Source organism: Branchiostoma belcheri, unplaced genomic scaffold (genome assembly GCF_001625305.1).
Source record: "Branchiostoma belcheri isolate BF01 breed outbred unplaced genomic scaffold, Haploidv18h27 scaffold133, whole genome shotgun sequence".
NCBI classification, from domain to species: Eukaryota; Metazoa; Chordata; class Leptocardii; order Amphioxiformes; family Branchiostomatidae; genus Branchiostoma; species Branchiostoma belcheri.
Genome location: NW_017802747.1, coordinates 455002 through 470552, shown reverse-complemented (window position 1 = coordinate 470552; position 15551 = coordinate 455002). Strand labels below are relative to the sequence as shown.

Sequence of the window (15551 nt, the reverse complement as noted above, 5' to 3'; positions counted from 1 at the left end):
GCGCTCAGTCACTTCGGCTCTAGCCAGAACCAGTTTACCTTCAATTTCCGGAAGTTTGCGGAGAGTTACAGAATTTTTTAACGAATCTATCAACCTTGACAGGCAAATTAACAAAAATCTCGAGTAAAATATGAAAACATCAGAAGGACCGACAAACACTCTCAAACCATGATTTGCCTCTCAAAATGCGGGAAATTGCGGTTTTGAAGGCTTAAAAATCCTAAATTTCCCGGGGGAGCATTCTCAAAATCCATCGGTAAAACTGGGCAGACTGAAAAAATGCAAGCTGGCCGAAGTCAACTCGGACACCCCGGTAATGTGGACGCACTCGGGGACCAGGGCAGGTGGGAAACACAGGGAACACATACCTTTAATGCATGCTTCATTACATGTACATTTGTAAGGTATACGTAATTTTGTCAGTGATCACCTTTTCTCACAAAGCGAGATACCAAATCCAGTGCAGCTCGAAAAAAAGGCCGTCAATTTACCGTTAAGCGTTGCCGGCCGTCCTGAATTTACCGTTAAGCGTTATCGGCCCTGCTGAATTTACCGTTAACCGTTGCCAGGACCCCCCAACCCTCCCCCCCCCCCCATGCAGACCCTCTTAATAGTGACACGACCATGATAGTCCGATCTTTATGTGAATGCAATGATTCTGTGTGTGTAATTAAAATGAACTTCGAAATTTAAGCACAGTATCTTTACACGCCCTGAGAGCAGTAATGGATTTAGGTCTTTTTATGCTTGTAACGCGCCCTCGTTGTATTAACCGTTGCCTAATTATAATGTCTGCACAGTAGGTCTGGCGTTGACGCTTGGGATTGTTTTTGTTGAAATATATAAAACTTCACGGAAGATTGTCACCTATGGCTTCTTGTTATGATTCTGTTTTACTAGTACATCATTCTTTGAAAATTGGTGGTCATACGATATACCGTTCTTTAGTTCTGAGGGGGGCGAATGAGCCACCCTCGGTCCAACTAACCCCACACCCCCTAAAATCCCGGTCTAGATACGGTTAAAGAACTCACCGAAAAGAGTAGGGGACATTACGCGTGTGAGTGGTTCAAACCTTACAATACTGTCTTACGCAGCTTGTATATGTACGTACATGTACAAAACTGGTGTGTTATGCCTAAATGCGGTTTATTGGGTATGTGAAACAAAAAAACAAACAAACATACCTACTGTTATCAACAAAAATCAAGATAAACCAAGATATCAAAGAATACTATTGGTTTAGATGCGCTCATTCATTAAAGGATTACTGAAAGTTGGTTATCTGTACCTGACTGAATTACATGCACGCAAGGTAGGTAGAACAAAAATGCACAGGAAAATATTCACAAAAAACATATTTCCCTACGGGTGAAATACCCGTGTAACGCCCCTACTCTTCCAACTACTCTCCTATCAGTATAACTAGGAGGACTCTTACTAACTCAACCAAAATTTCTCCAAAATCAATTAAACATCTCCAAAAATGTCTGAGAAGAAAGCTATTCAGCATGATTGTAAGTAAAAATGCCATTTTGGGAATAAAAAAATACCTTAAGCTCAAGATTTTCGACTTGCAGATAAGGCCTGATGCGATCGACAGCCTTGACGTCTTGAAGAAAGTGTCGGTTCTCTGGTACCTTGGCACAGTTAAGCATAAGGACAATAGCAGAAAGGACCACTTGGCGGATGAGCTAAATCATGAGTAAAACGTACAAGTGATGAGGATTCAACAGAAGCAGATTTGATTCATCACTAAGTACGCAACGGCAATAAAGAGTTTCCAAAATATGTAAATATTCAAGATGTTTATAATTTACGTGTGTGTCTTATTTGTGTATATTTGGTATGTCATGTATATTTTCTGTTTTTTTAATTGTTTAGATTAAACAGATATCGCTTGATTTATATTTCTATTTATTGTAGAATTTGGAAATCAGCGACAATCTCATATAAATTATTATTTGAGATAAGTTATCCTGAATTAGACCCGAGAACTGATCGAAAATTTTGAAAGACACAATCTGTGCACATACATGGCAGTATATTAAAACCATTTACATAACGCAATGTACCAACACAGACGAATTTTCATAAAATGTTCTGGTGACGATTTAGGCTGTTAGCTTAAACCGTTATTTTTGCTTACAATATATCTGAATGCTGCTGCAGAGCTGCTATGCTTTATAGTAAAATTTAATAGCGTCGTACCTCATGTTTGAGATCAGCGCCGTCGAAGTTGGCTAGATCCTGTGATACAATCATCAGTATGCCTGACTTGCCGAGTTGGCGGCAGAACTCGTAACTGGCATCGGAGAAATTCACCAAAAGACTCCGAACGACAGACACGCATTTTACTTGTACCTGATCACAAACACCACCGATAAACATGTGAAGATTATGTCACACAGATTTGAATCGCATTTTAGCATGGGATGTAGCCTAGCCTTAAATAGACAAACTTTAACTGCCCAACTCAAGAATCGTTTAGTGGGTCATTATCAGACTTAGTAGGTTGGTAGGTGTTGATAAGACCTAGACATGGTTATACTTTGGTCCCCTGGTGGTTTGTCATGATACTGCAGTAAAACTTCCGTTTTTTTTATAACTCTTGATCTGGGTTTGGGCGGTAAATAGATCTTCTGCTGAAAAAGAAATGATGTGAATTCGGACCTCAAGTGGCTTGTTCTGGGACTTCAGGATCGTTAAAAAATTCAAAGGCAAAATAACTCAATAACTGGTCAACGTATTGTCGTCATGTTTGGTACATACTAGGTAGCTTTAGTGATAGTTGACACGATTATATGGCGATTATGCCATTCCGTATTTATCATATAACCAATTATTTAAGAACTTCGATACATCTGTGGTGTATGATAATAGGACTATGGAACACTTTTTATTTTGTTATTAACGAGAGGAACTTGGTATAATACCTGCCACATATAAATGGTTGCGAATATCATTGAAAAATCGATAAGAAAAATGTATACTTCAGAAGGTTTCGTTGAAGAGATTCATCAGTCACGTATAGTACAAGTTCAGTAAGATAATTCTTTCAATCAGTGACTATTAAATCCCAAGGTTCAGAAGGTTTGAAATCATTTGGCAAAGGTGCGAGGACGAATTTATTGAAGTTCTATCCATACGTTCCATTTACGGTAGCTATTTCTTTAATTTGGTTTATGCCGAATTTTTCATTACATGCTTAATAAACATTAAAGATTTTATTTCTAATAAACACACACACACACACACACACACACACACACACACACCTGTGACTCGGTGTGTTTGCCTTTCATCAGGAACTTCAGGTAGTCCGTCAGGGCACGAGCACCTCCGATATTAGTGAGGTAGTCCGCCATGAGTTTACGTTCTGCCTTTTTTCGAAACCTCCTGTACGGGCCGTCCAAAGCTTCCTCCAGCGTGTCTTTGATAGTTGAGATTGCCTCTCCATTCCTTATCATTTTAAAAATAGTAATGAATGTCAATGCATGGTTTATTTTACATTTCACTCACATATATCTCATTTGCAGTCCTAAGACATATACAATATATTACTAAAGGTTAAAAGATTTAATTCCACAACAAATTAATTGCTCTCAAACACACCACAACTACAATGTATGTACAGTCAAAGTATGCAAGATATAATAGAAACTGATACTATGCTTTAGTTAAAAATCTGCACGTTCGTTTAACCATGCTTGCACTATATAAGCACCCAATAAATTCGGGTAACGTAAACTACCAGGCCTCATTCTCTCCCTGACTACAGTGGTAGTAACATGTGGCTTTTAAACACACTTGAGTTTGAAACATATTGACAACAGAATTTTTGTACAGTCTGTTGTACATAAAGACGTTATCCTCACCTAACTCAGAATATAAAGTAATGACAACACGCCAATATTTGCCCAAGGTAGTGTGATAGAGATTGGCCGGCAGTTACTTGTACGGATCTAACACAGTAACAGAGCGCCTGAGTCTACATGTATACTGTTTTCTCATACCCAAAATAGACACCACAATTACAAGCCATATTTCTAGACACAGTTACTATCCAAGCTAATTCAGTTGTGAGCTTGACATTTTCAACGTACGACAACGTACGACAGATATAGATACCTGCAATTACACACTTTGATAAATCTTAGACAGGGCAGATTGAAAAAAATCAAATTGCAGATAGTATTTTCTTCATTATGTGACTTAGTTACAGCTATTCCAATCATTCTGCACTGTTTGATATTGTTACTTTGAAAAACAGTTTAGGAAATTTTCAAATCTGTTAAAAAAAGTGACCAGTATTATGCTAATCTGTCCATGCCTTTTGTTTCTGAGGCATAGACACTCTGGGATGTTTGTGAGTTAATATGGTTATGGGGGTCAATTCACTATTCAAGCTGCCAGAGAAGCCACAGTGGGGAGTACTCTCTTATTGCTGTTCCCAGGAAACAGATTCTAGTTGTTTTATATATCAACTCGAATCAGTTTTTTTTTTAATTTATAACAACATTTCTATTGTTTATATAGGATTTGTAAATGTAAGGATGGGGGACTTGAAAAGACACAGACTGTTAACTTATGTGTCCTGCACGTTCAGAATAGTCTGTGTAACGCAAAATTTACCGTCTGCGGATTAAGCGGCCCTCCACGTTTCGGCTGGATGTTGGGTGGCCGGCAACCGTTAAGTGATTTATTCAGGCTAGTTATGTTTTCAGCAGCGTTTGTCCGTCCGTTTGTCTCTCTGTTTCTTTGTCTGTCTATTGGTCTGTTTGTGAACAGCATAACTCAAGAAGCTTAATTTGCATTGTCATAAAACCTTGTAGAAAGGTAAGTCTTGATGAGACCTAGAAATGAATAGTTTTTTTACCCCCTGGCGGCTCTCCTAATTACTGCACCAGAACTTCCAGTTTGATATCTCATGATCTGGGCATGCTACAATTACGAATTTTGGACGGTAGATAGCTCTTTGGCTAGGGAAGAAGTGACATCACTTTGGGCCCAGTTTGGTTCCAGAACTGCGGGAATATTTGTTGAAAAATCTTTTAAGGAGGAAGAACCAGTTGACTGATCGTCCTGATTTTTTTTTTACAATATTGCGGCAGTTCCAACGCGGAGTCTTTTCACGTATTTTATATTCCCAATGTAGGCATCTAAAAGTATTTCCTTAATCATCAAGTACCTGTTTGACTTCACCATAGAGATGACCTTGCTCATCTTGGGCATCAGCTCGTGCAATTTCTCTCGGCGTTTCTCAGATGAGGCCCTTGGAGTTTCTGCTCTCGCCTCTCTTTTCGCAAGGGAAGCTAATAGGGAAGACACAAAATTGAATCTCCTTAGCCTTATTAGAACACAGGCTACAAAATAAGCATACATTTTTGCAAGACGTTCAGCGGAATAGTGTGGGACGTTGCCTACAGTCCAGCCTTGTTAGCTTTGGTCTGCTCCCCCAGATCCGCTACCTCACCAAAATGTTTGTATTCTGAAATTAACACGATACTTTAATCTCATGTTCACGTATTTGTTGACGCTCTTAGAAGACTGAAAAACCACAAATCTCCAGGGGTGGACGGAATAGCCAATGAGCAGCTGAAGTATGGTGCACTTGGTCTTGTCAAGCCCTTGCAAATTCTTTTTGCTAAGGTCTGGCATGGAGAGGTTATTCCTGAGGACTGGTCGAAGGGCATAATTGTAGTGCTGCCCAAGAAAGGGGACACCACACATTGTGCCAACAAAAGAGGAATAACACTCAGATCCACTGCATCGAAGTTGTTTCAGATTGTTGTTCTGGGTCGCCTTAACACTGGGTTGGAAAAGCTGTTGAGGGAAAATCAATGCGGATTCCGGAAGAACAGATCATGCATTGATCAGATATATTCACTACAGACAATCATTCAAAGAAGTATTGAATTTAATATCCCTCTGTATATAAATTTTATAGACTTTAAAGCAGCTTTCGATAGCATTAGACGTGACTTCATCTGGAAAGCCTTATCTTTTTATGGTCTCCCAGTAAAGTACATCTGCGTGCTGCAAGCCTTCTTCTACAACACTGTGAGCGCTGTCAGGGTGAATGGGGAGCAGTCCAACTGGTTTACTGTTAACTCTGGGACTGGTCAGGGTGACATTCAGGGACCTCCGGTGTTCAACGTGTGCATCAACTTAGCAGCATACCTCACAGAGCAGAGTAAACACCTCAGCACTGGCGCTGTGTTGCAAAAGGAAACCCATGACAAGCCGTCAGTATCAGTTCTTGATACTGACTACGCGGATGACATGGCCCTTCTGGATAACACGAAGACAGGGTTACAGGAAACAACAGACCTCTTATGCAAGAACAGCTCTCTGGGCTCAAGGCCAATGCCAAGAAAACTCAGGCCATGGCGATTGGGAAGCACACAACGCAACGACCATACACAGAAGTTGGCACACTGGACATCAAGGTCGAGGGGAGTCGGGTAGAGCAGGTCAGTAGGTTTACCTACTTAGGGACAACCTTCAGCAGCGACGGGACGACAGACTCTGAGCTCTCGAACCGCATACAGAAAGCCTCCGGAGCATTCAACCAGCTTGGGAAAATATGGAACAACAGGAACATTCTTGATGCAACCAAGTTGCGGATATACGAGGCTGCTGTTATCACAATCTTGACCTATGGGAGCGAAGTCTGGATCACCATTCAGGCACAGGTTAACAGACTGGAGACCTTCCATCAGAGATGTCTACGGAGAATTCTGCACATCAAGTGGTTTCAGCATGTGACAAACAAGAGCGTGTTGCAGAAGGCAAACACAGTGGACATCGGAACACGCATAGCTAACAACAGACTAAGATGGCTAGGTCATCTGCTAAGAATGCCTGAAGAATGGTTACCCAAGTTCCTGTTGGAATGGACGCCCAACTATTGGAAAAGATCTAGAGGTCAACCAAGGAAGACATGGCTGGCATGTGTACTGGAAGATGCCAGGACGACCATGCAACAACCCAGTCTGACCCTAGAGGACCTGAAGACGATTGCCCACGACCGCCAAATATGGCGCAGGACGCTGTGCAGACGGAGGGACGACTTTGACGCAGGTCACTCACAGAGATGAGAAGACCTACTCAAGTAAGTAAGTAAGTATAGAATCTTCTGTACCTGTATTGGCGGACCACAATAGGGTTTGCGTAATAACTATCCGAGCGCGTCCTAGAGGGTTTTCGCATCTGATGCCCAGTGGAGCGCGGGGATGGCGTGTCCCTGGGACGGGCTAACCAAGCCATGCGCGCGTGTAAAAACTCTCCGCGACGCCCAACAAGTCTGTCCCCCAGGGTAGATATTTGGAGTCATGACTGTTTCTTGTTCTTTTTTTGGCTGGTATCAGATGCTGAGTGGTTGGTAGTGGTTGGTAAGTCCAACAGTTTGATAGTCATTTTGTGCATAATGCATAGTTTGGACATTTTTCGTCTGTTTTCCATCGACCCCCACTAGCATCCCTTTCATAGTTGATCGTGTAGAATCTTCCAGCTTGATTCTGTACTCTTTCCAGTTTTTCTTTCCTTGTATTTGAATCCCATACTGTCGCGGCATATTTTAGGTTTGGTCCTACATGCGACGTGTTGCAAGTGATTTTACCCTTGTTGGGCATAACCGCTGATTTCTTAATCGCACCAAATGTCTTTTTGGCCTTCGCAGTGATGTTGTTAACATGCATGCCCCACTTCAGGCTACTTGTCAATATAACACCGAGGTACGGGTGAATTTTTGTTGTTGCCAAAGCTTGACCACAGAACTGATAACTATATATGTGGGGATTGTCTCGTTTGATATATGCATAATGTAGCATTTTTCTGTGTGTAACTGCATGAGCCATTTGCTTTGCTACTCTTACAGTGTGTTCAGATCGTTTTGTAGAAGTTGTGAGCAATTCTGTGTAGACAGGTATTAGGCAAATAACCTCAATTTTAAGTCAAGCTGATCTGGTAAGTTATTCATGTACAAGAGGAATAGAAATGGTCCCAGGACAGTTCCTTGTGAAACTCCTGACGCTACTCTAACTGAAGCCGAAGCCTTTCCTTCCACCACTACTGTTTGCTCCTTGTTGGTTAGAAATTGTTTCAACCAATTTACTGTTCTCTTGTCATGTATCTCCCCACTCGCCCCAAACATTAATGCGATAAGATACTTGACCAGGGGCCTCGTCAACAATGATGCGCCAGACGTAACTTCTGTAACATTCACCAAATGTCTTGCTCAAGCAAACGTGTCGAACAAAAATATTAAATCTGGGCAACGGCGAACACGTGGGCAACGATTACACCTACCCCACTCGTCATGTGTGTTGTCCGCGCTCGCCCCCCCTTAACAAGTGTTCATCCGAAACGTGTCAAAGAACACTTCACCAATAACCGTGAGGACCACAGCATGTCCAATGCATTAATACTGCATTTATTTCTTTATTGCACTATTCAAAATGTACATCAGCAGGGGGGAGCCTAACTTTTTCACCAAAAACGAAACATTACCCCACCTTGGGCCCACAAAGGCGCAATTAGTGGTATACAACATCATTTACAAAAAGTGTTTATGACAGAAAATTAGGGTGTACTAAGTCTTATGTTGCCCATAGCAACACCGGCGACGTCATAAAATGACGTCATGTATATTTAAGCTATCCGCCATTTCGGACCATCAATCTTGAATTAAAAAAAAAATTCAGGATAAAGCCTTAAACCATTGTAAACAGACTAAAGACGTTCATATGAACCTTTTTTGTAAAAAGAAATGGAAGTTTTGATGAAATTTTAAGGAAAATAAGCTATATATACCTGATATGGTCCGCCATCTTGGATTTTGGCCAATGATGTCATGCATTAGCATAAATTATGCATTTTAATTATAAAATTTACATAAAATGATATGGATGTTATTAATATAAGAAACCATGTGTTACATGACATAAAACCCATAAAATCCTATTTGTTGAAACTGAAGTTACTAAATTTAGCAAAAAATGCCTGCCAGAAACCCGTTGCAGTGGCAACACAAAAAAATTATTATCTTATTCCAATGATACAGAATTGTTGCAAACAATATTCTAGGAAAAGTCACTATGTTTGGCCGTTCTAGATCTAGCGGTTCAAACGTTACGTGACATCAAAGTTGGCGCGGGCAGTTTAGCCGCCCCCCTCCCATCTAGATAGGGTTAAACATGTGGTGTTAAAATGACATCAGGACAACGGTTTAAATTGGAGATTGTTGGATAATAATTTGATACGTCCATTTTACCAACGCAACAAAAACTACGTTGTTGCGTATATGCTAAAAGTAAAGGTAAAACGATTTTCGACGTCATATTGTTGGGTCAATGGTAAGAGATTCGTTGGGTTTGGGGCATTTTAACTCCGTGAAGGGGGTTATGACCTCCAGACGAAGTATCGTGGGTAGTTTTTTCGTGTTCGCGGCTAAAACACGGGGTTCTCTTTGTTTAATCGTCATGCGATTTTTGCCGTAGCTGTTTTCGCGGTCAATGTAATATTTCAGGTGCACCCCTCCAATTATGAGGCAAATTGGAATATTCCAGAAAACCCCGTTTGTTTGCAATAGCGGTGGGGGGTTCCTTCAGGCAGATATGGCAGATATGGGAAGAGGTCGATAAGTAATACCATATATGTTTTGTCCCCATGGCCGAATTTTTATGATGTTCGCAGCAAAAACGTATTGTTCTGTACATAGAATGTTGTGTAATTGGGCATGTGGTGTGCCATTATGTATGTGGTGATGCGCGTATTTTATTTTCACCCTAGCTGTTTTTATATTGAAGTAAATGCATATTTTAGAAACATCCCTATAATGTTGTTGAATTGTTTTCTCCCGGCTGTTTGACCGGAAGTAACTTGCGGCGCCGGCTGCTGGAAACTTAACTGTGGGGTAGTCAGAGGTCAACATTACGTATGCAAATAATGCTGACGTAATGCCATCGATTTCAAATTGGTTGGCTGAGGCGACGGTGCATCGCAAGTGTCAAGCATTTTCACCAAAATTTTGGGAAAATATTATGTAAGCTTAGTACATGATATTTATTGGTCCATTTTTATTTATTATTGCAAAAACACAAATATGTTTGGCAGTTTTATAAATATGGTGTCTAGATATTACCCAGTAGGTTGGCAGAATCAAGTTGATTCCGTCTGGTGGAAAGGCTCCTCATCAGTCCGCTGATGTCCTCGTCACTGTCGCTACTGTCGTCCTCCCCGGCACACGTACGGCAACAGCCGCACCGCTCACAGCCGGCTTCACCCGAACCACAGCCGCACGGACTGGGGAAAATCAAGAAGAAATGGCCTAGTTAATAATGAATTATTATTATTTCCTTTAATTCCGTCTGCTTAAGATTTTTTTTGTCAAATCACATCAAGAAACCCACGAACGTTTAAAGAAACATATTAAATTGGAGAATAACACATAAAAGCTATGTATAAATGTAAATCCTATTCGAACCGTTTTTTTTTGTCATGCTGGGCTAGGGCTTGGGAGGGGGGGGGCTTTTGAAGCCCGCCCCCTGTAACTCAGCAACCTCTTTTTGTAGGGCCAACGAGTGGTGTAGTATAAAACTTAAATCATGCCAACTATGGTGTCATTGTGACGAATTATGACGTCATTATGACTTGATTGATCGTTTTGGCTAAGACCGTTAAAATTCGTTTTCCTCAAAAAATGCAAAAAAAAAACAATTAAACTTTATATGGCCATGTTGATTTGATTATATGGATGACATCCGCGCGCGCATGAATTTTCGGCCGTTTCCAAAAAAAACCTTTTCAACCATACTGTAAATCGTACAAAACAGTTGCAAAATGAGCAATAAAATATACCGTAAGTTGCAAAGAGAATATTCAAAAATGATACCGATGTCGCAAAATGCCAGAATCAAACAAAAAAGACGAAAATGTAAAGAGAAATGAATTTAAAGAGTAGATTATTCACCAAAACATACTCTGTGTCTGTGTTTTTCAACCTTCATGACAACGCAGATTTCATAATGAAAGCAACTTTTTTTTGGAAAACTTTTTTTTTATTCGCACGCGCGCATCAGTTTTGGGGTTCCCAGAGGATGTCGATAAGTAATACCATATATGTTTTCGTTTGTATGTATGTCTAATAGCTTCTTTTATGTTTTTACTTAGATTTGAGTATTGTTAATTGAGCTATCCCTAGAAGATGGTCTTACCCCAGCATTTTTGACTGAGTGTTTTAGCACATGTGAGTCTTTTGTTGTCGTCAATTTCTTTTAGGTAAGATGTTTTCTTGAGTTTTTTGCGGCAATTTGAATAACCTCAACATGTTGACTCAGAAAACTTAAAAAAAAAACATGTGACCCGAGACCTAATTGGCTATGGAGTTGGGGTCAAAGGTGATCTGCTTAACTACCTGAGGGCATTTTGTTTTAGGTGCATAAATTATGATAATGAGCTTAAGTTATTCACACCTAGTTATGTCAAATTGTGCTTAATAGATTAACGAAACTATGTTTACTTCAAAATCACAAAATAGAGTCACAAAAATAGATATTTGTGTAAAACATTTTGGGTCAGTTTTGATCCCCTACGGTAAGATTTGTCGCAAAAACTATGGTGGCTTAAGGTTTCATTGTTAATTGGAAACGGTTGGCTGATATCTTTTAGTGACCAAATTTAATGTTTTATAGCGCGAGTCGTTTAGGAACTATCCGAGATAGTCATTATTTGCATTACCCCCACCCCCTCATTTTTTTTTCCTTTTGTGTTTAGAGGTGTCCAGATTTTGGAACAGATATCTGAATAGCATAAGTGTTGAATTGTTACAACTGCTTACCCTCCAGGAAAAAGCTGCAGTTTCCCTTGTTCCAAACATTTGTCTCCGTAGCCCGTGCACTTTTGGCAAAACTTGCACACTTTACACTTGTCCTTGTTCCACTGGTGCGTTCCCTTGGCGCACATGGAGGATTCTCCGGCAGTAGATGGTTCAGCTGCGGCTTCGAAACCCCCTTCTGTAGGGTTGTAAACATCATGTGAATACGTCTATTAAACTCGTCAGATGCAACCGACAGTTCAATGAATTGTGCCATTCGCTCTTGCAACTTGGAGCATTTTCTTAGTGTCTCATTTCCCTGTAGCTATGGAAACCAGCGCTGCATCCTTTAAAAATGTGTAAAAAGCAAATTGAATTGACAGACGTTTTTTTTTTACTTTAAACTATATGTACGATCTTACATTGACGAACCCGACCACTATTTACCTGATGACACCTTGGTCAGTGACTTGGGGTTGAAGAGCAAGTCTGTTCCATCCACGTGGACCGTCATGTTGTTATCCGAGTCAACTTTCACCACACGGCCAACTTTACCAAAGGTCTAGGAAATGTAAAGTAAATTATCCCAACATCATATTTTAATCCAATTGCGTTGTAGCTATATGAATTCGTGTATAGATAAAACCCTCGGAAATTATGGGAGACGCATACATATTCTAAATCGACAGCACGCAGTTGCACGTGCAGCGGGTTCTCATACTCACCCCCTTATGAAGAAAATGTAACCTGTAAACTTGATTTGATAATCAAGGCTAGCAATTTGCAGACATTCTAAATTGTGTAACCTTGTCTTATCTTACCTCTATCATTCTGTCATTCCAGCCGCCATGTCCCTCCTGGAGCAGCTTGACTCGTTCAGTGTCATTACTGACACGGACCAGGTCTCCTACACCGATCTCGGCTTCTCCATTACTGTCGCTACTATCGCCGCCACTATTACTGCAGTCGTTGCTGCTACTGCTTCCACTACTGTCGGACCTGGGTCTCTCAACCTTCGTCAGCACGGCGGGGTTGTAGTGCCAGCCGCCCTTCCCTGGAACCTCCACCTTCACGCGGTAGGCACCTACCGCAACTACTCGACCGTAATGACATAAAGTCTATGGTTTGATAACAATTTTTAAACTAATTTTCAAAACATACAAGCAAATGGTACAATAATAGATTAAACAGCTGCAATAGAAGGGGAAGTGTATATATTTCACTGGACCCTTCCACATTATACCATACACAATATGCTTGATAAAAAATGGTACAGATTTAGATAAGAACGGATCATAAAAAGTCTGCAACGGGGGGGGGGGCATATTTTGTATTAAAGTGCTACGGCGTGTCTGCGTCCAATTTACGTAGAATGATACAATACCAATATTCCTGAGTGTTGATGATGAGATGACACAATCTCCCACCATATAACATATTCTACCTCCATGCTCTCACTAACTTCCTAGCATGTGTCCAGGATAGTTGTACTAATTAATGCATGTTTTATAACCAGGCATGTAACGGGCAGATTAAAAAAAAACGACTCAAGCGTTGATTGGCCCCCTTTTCAAACTACAAACAAAGAGAAATGCATGCCATTGGCTGGTATGGTTTACATGTCACTGCAAGAATAATGACACAAATAGTTGTAAAATGTCCCGCTTGTCTATTATGCAAAAGTTGCATGCACACTAATAAAAACACAGGCTAATCTTCAGCAAAAATACTCTGAAATGTTACGATCAACACATAATTAGCAGTTTACCTGAGTAATGATTTTAACTTCGTGTTCTTTAGGTTCAAGAAAATAAAAATAAAAAATAACCAAGGAAGTTAAACCTCCCTTACATAAAAAATAAGGTATAAAATAAGACATAGGCGCCATCTCGTCTCTGATTATGACACCACAATACATATATGACAACGATGTACAGGTAAACCGTGCATCTTTTGTCTCTTCTGAAAAATATTTTTACACTTAAGTGGGCTGATATTTGAAAATAACCAAGCCGGTCCCCCTCATCACCAACGCAAACGACCATGTTTGCAAAGGTGAAATATGTCAAGGTCGAGGTTTCCGATAGCCTAGTTTGGTAAAATTCTGATCAGTAATTGTGTTGTTTTTTTATTTGCCGACTGCAGATCCAATTTGGTGCCGGCATAATGAGGCGTTAATATATGCGGGGGGACGATGGACCACACAAAGAAATCTGCTCATTGTTTAGAGCAACGGTTAGTTACTAATAAAAACTTTGGGATACACTTATACCCCATTCATACCAAAGAGTCAAGGACGTTATATCAGAACCTATTTAAAGCTTCGTGTTCATATAAACTCCTTGTTCATACCATTACCTATCTACTAGTACATATTTCTAGACTGATTCTTTATCGGAGTTTATATAAGCCTGGCATAGCCAAAAATCAACCAGACTCTGGCGAGGGCAAGTTTATAGCAGACATCGGTCCCAAAACAACATTTATTCCAGTCACTGATTTTTGTTGTACCATTGATTTCCTCTACCATCCAATCTAGATGTCTTGTCTTTGTGTAGCGTTGCCTGTTACCTAAACGTTTTTAGATAGTAATTCGGTTCATGGTCTGAACGTATGTTTAGGTACTTTCGGGAGGGAAAATAGTATTATTTTCTAACCAGCATTTTCCTTGCTCTTCTTACACGCCGCCTTTGAAAACACATTTGCATCTCTCAATTTGCGAAACGATCTACATGCATGGTGACCCCTCGCAGTACTTGCGACGTGTGACGTGTGCAGGCCCGTAAATTCCCGTACACAATGTGACATGGCTAAATACCAGGTATCCGGGTGTGTCCGGGGATTTTACAGACTCGCACACACCGTGGCCGATATGTCCTGCACACACCCGAAAAAACCCGGACACGCCAAGTTTCACGAGACGTGTACAGGTCCGGAAACGTCCGGATATTCTGATTTTCGTGATATGATTGTTTCGGCGTGTCTGTGTGTCTGTGTGTGTGTGTGTGTGTGTGTGTGTGTGTGTGCGTGTGTGTGTGTGTTGTGTGTGTGTCTGTGTGTGTATGTGTTTCTGCATTTCTGAGTTTGTTTCCGCACATTTGTAGATTATGCAAATTTTGCAAATGATGACATTTGTTCGTTTGTTTATCATTTGCACAACAGCAATAAAAATTATACATAATAAATGAATAATGAATAAAACAGGTTCAAGCTCCTTGGAATTGTGGTCAGCAACAACCTTAAAGCGACGGTCACAACCCGCCGTACGTGCTTTTTCTCCGTACGTTTTTGGGAGGCTACGTCTGCTACGTTTTTTTCTAAAAAAGGTGGGGAAGGAGTGGCGTCTACGCACGTCACTCGCACGTCACTCGCACGGTTGCGCAATGTGCAAAAGTGGGGTCTGCACGCCAAGTCTGGCCGTGAGCGGTTGCGTGCATCGTACGTTCCGCAAGTGGTAAGTGAGTTGTACGTGCTTACAACGTACGATCTCTGTGCGATTGCAACTTAACCACAAGGAGGCCGTACTCACACGTACTTTCCCGCACGGCACGTACGGGGCACGCGCGTCGCTCGTACTCGCACGCACGTGTGGTGAATCCGCAGACCGCACGTAGAAAAAGTTTTACATGCACTTAAAGTTCTACGGCGTGTCTGCGTGCTCCCAAATCCGTAGGATTCCGTACGGAGGCGGTACTCACCACGCACGGATGCCCTACGTTTGCCCACGTTTTTG

The 15551-nt window shown here is 41.0% G+C and overlaps 1 protein-coding gene across 1 annotated transcript in view; it reads right to left on the bottom strand.

Annotated features, from left to right (window-relative positions):
* LOC109464151 overlaps positions 1-15551 on the bottom strand; it is a 53853-nt gene that overhangs the window by 19640 nt on the left and 18662 nt on the right. The window contains exons 5-8 of the mRNA XM_019761089.1: positions 12640-12936; positions 12266-12380; positions 11843-12017; positions 10148-10308 (exon numbers count right to left, since the gene is read on the bottom strand). Of these exons, the coding sequence (XP_019616648.1) occupies positions 10148-10308; positions 11843-12017; positions 12266-12380; positions 12640-12936 (748 nt within the window). The remainder of the gene's footprint in view (positions 1-10147; positions 10309-11842; positions 12018-12265; positions 12381-12639; positions 12937-15551) is intronic.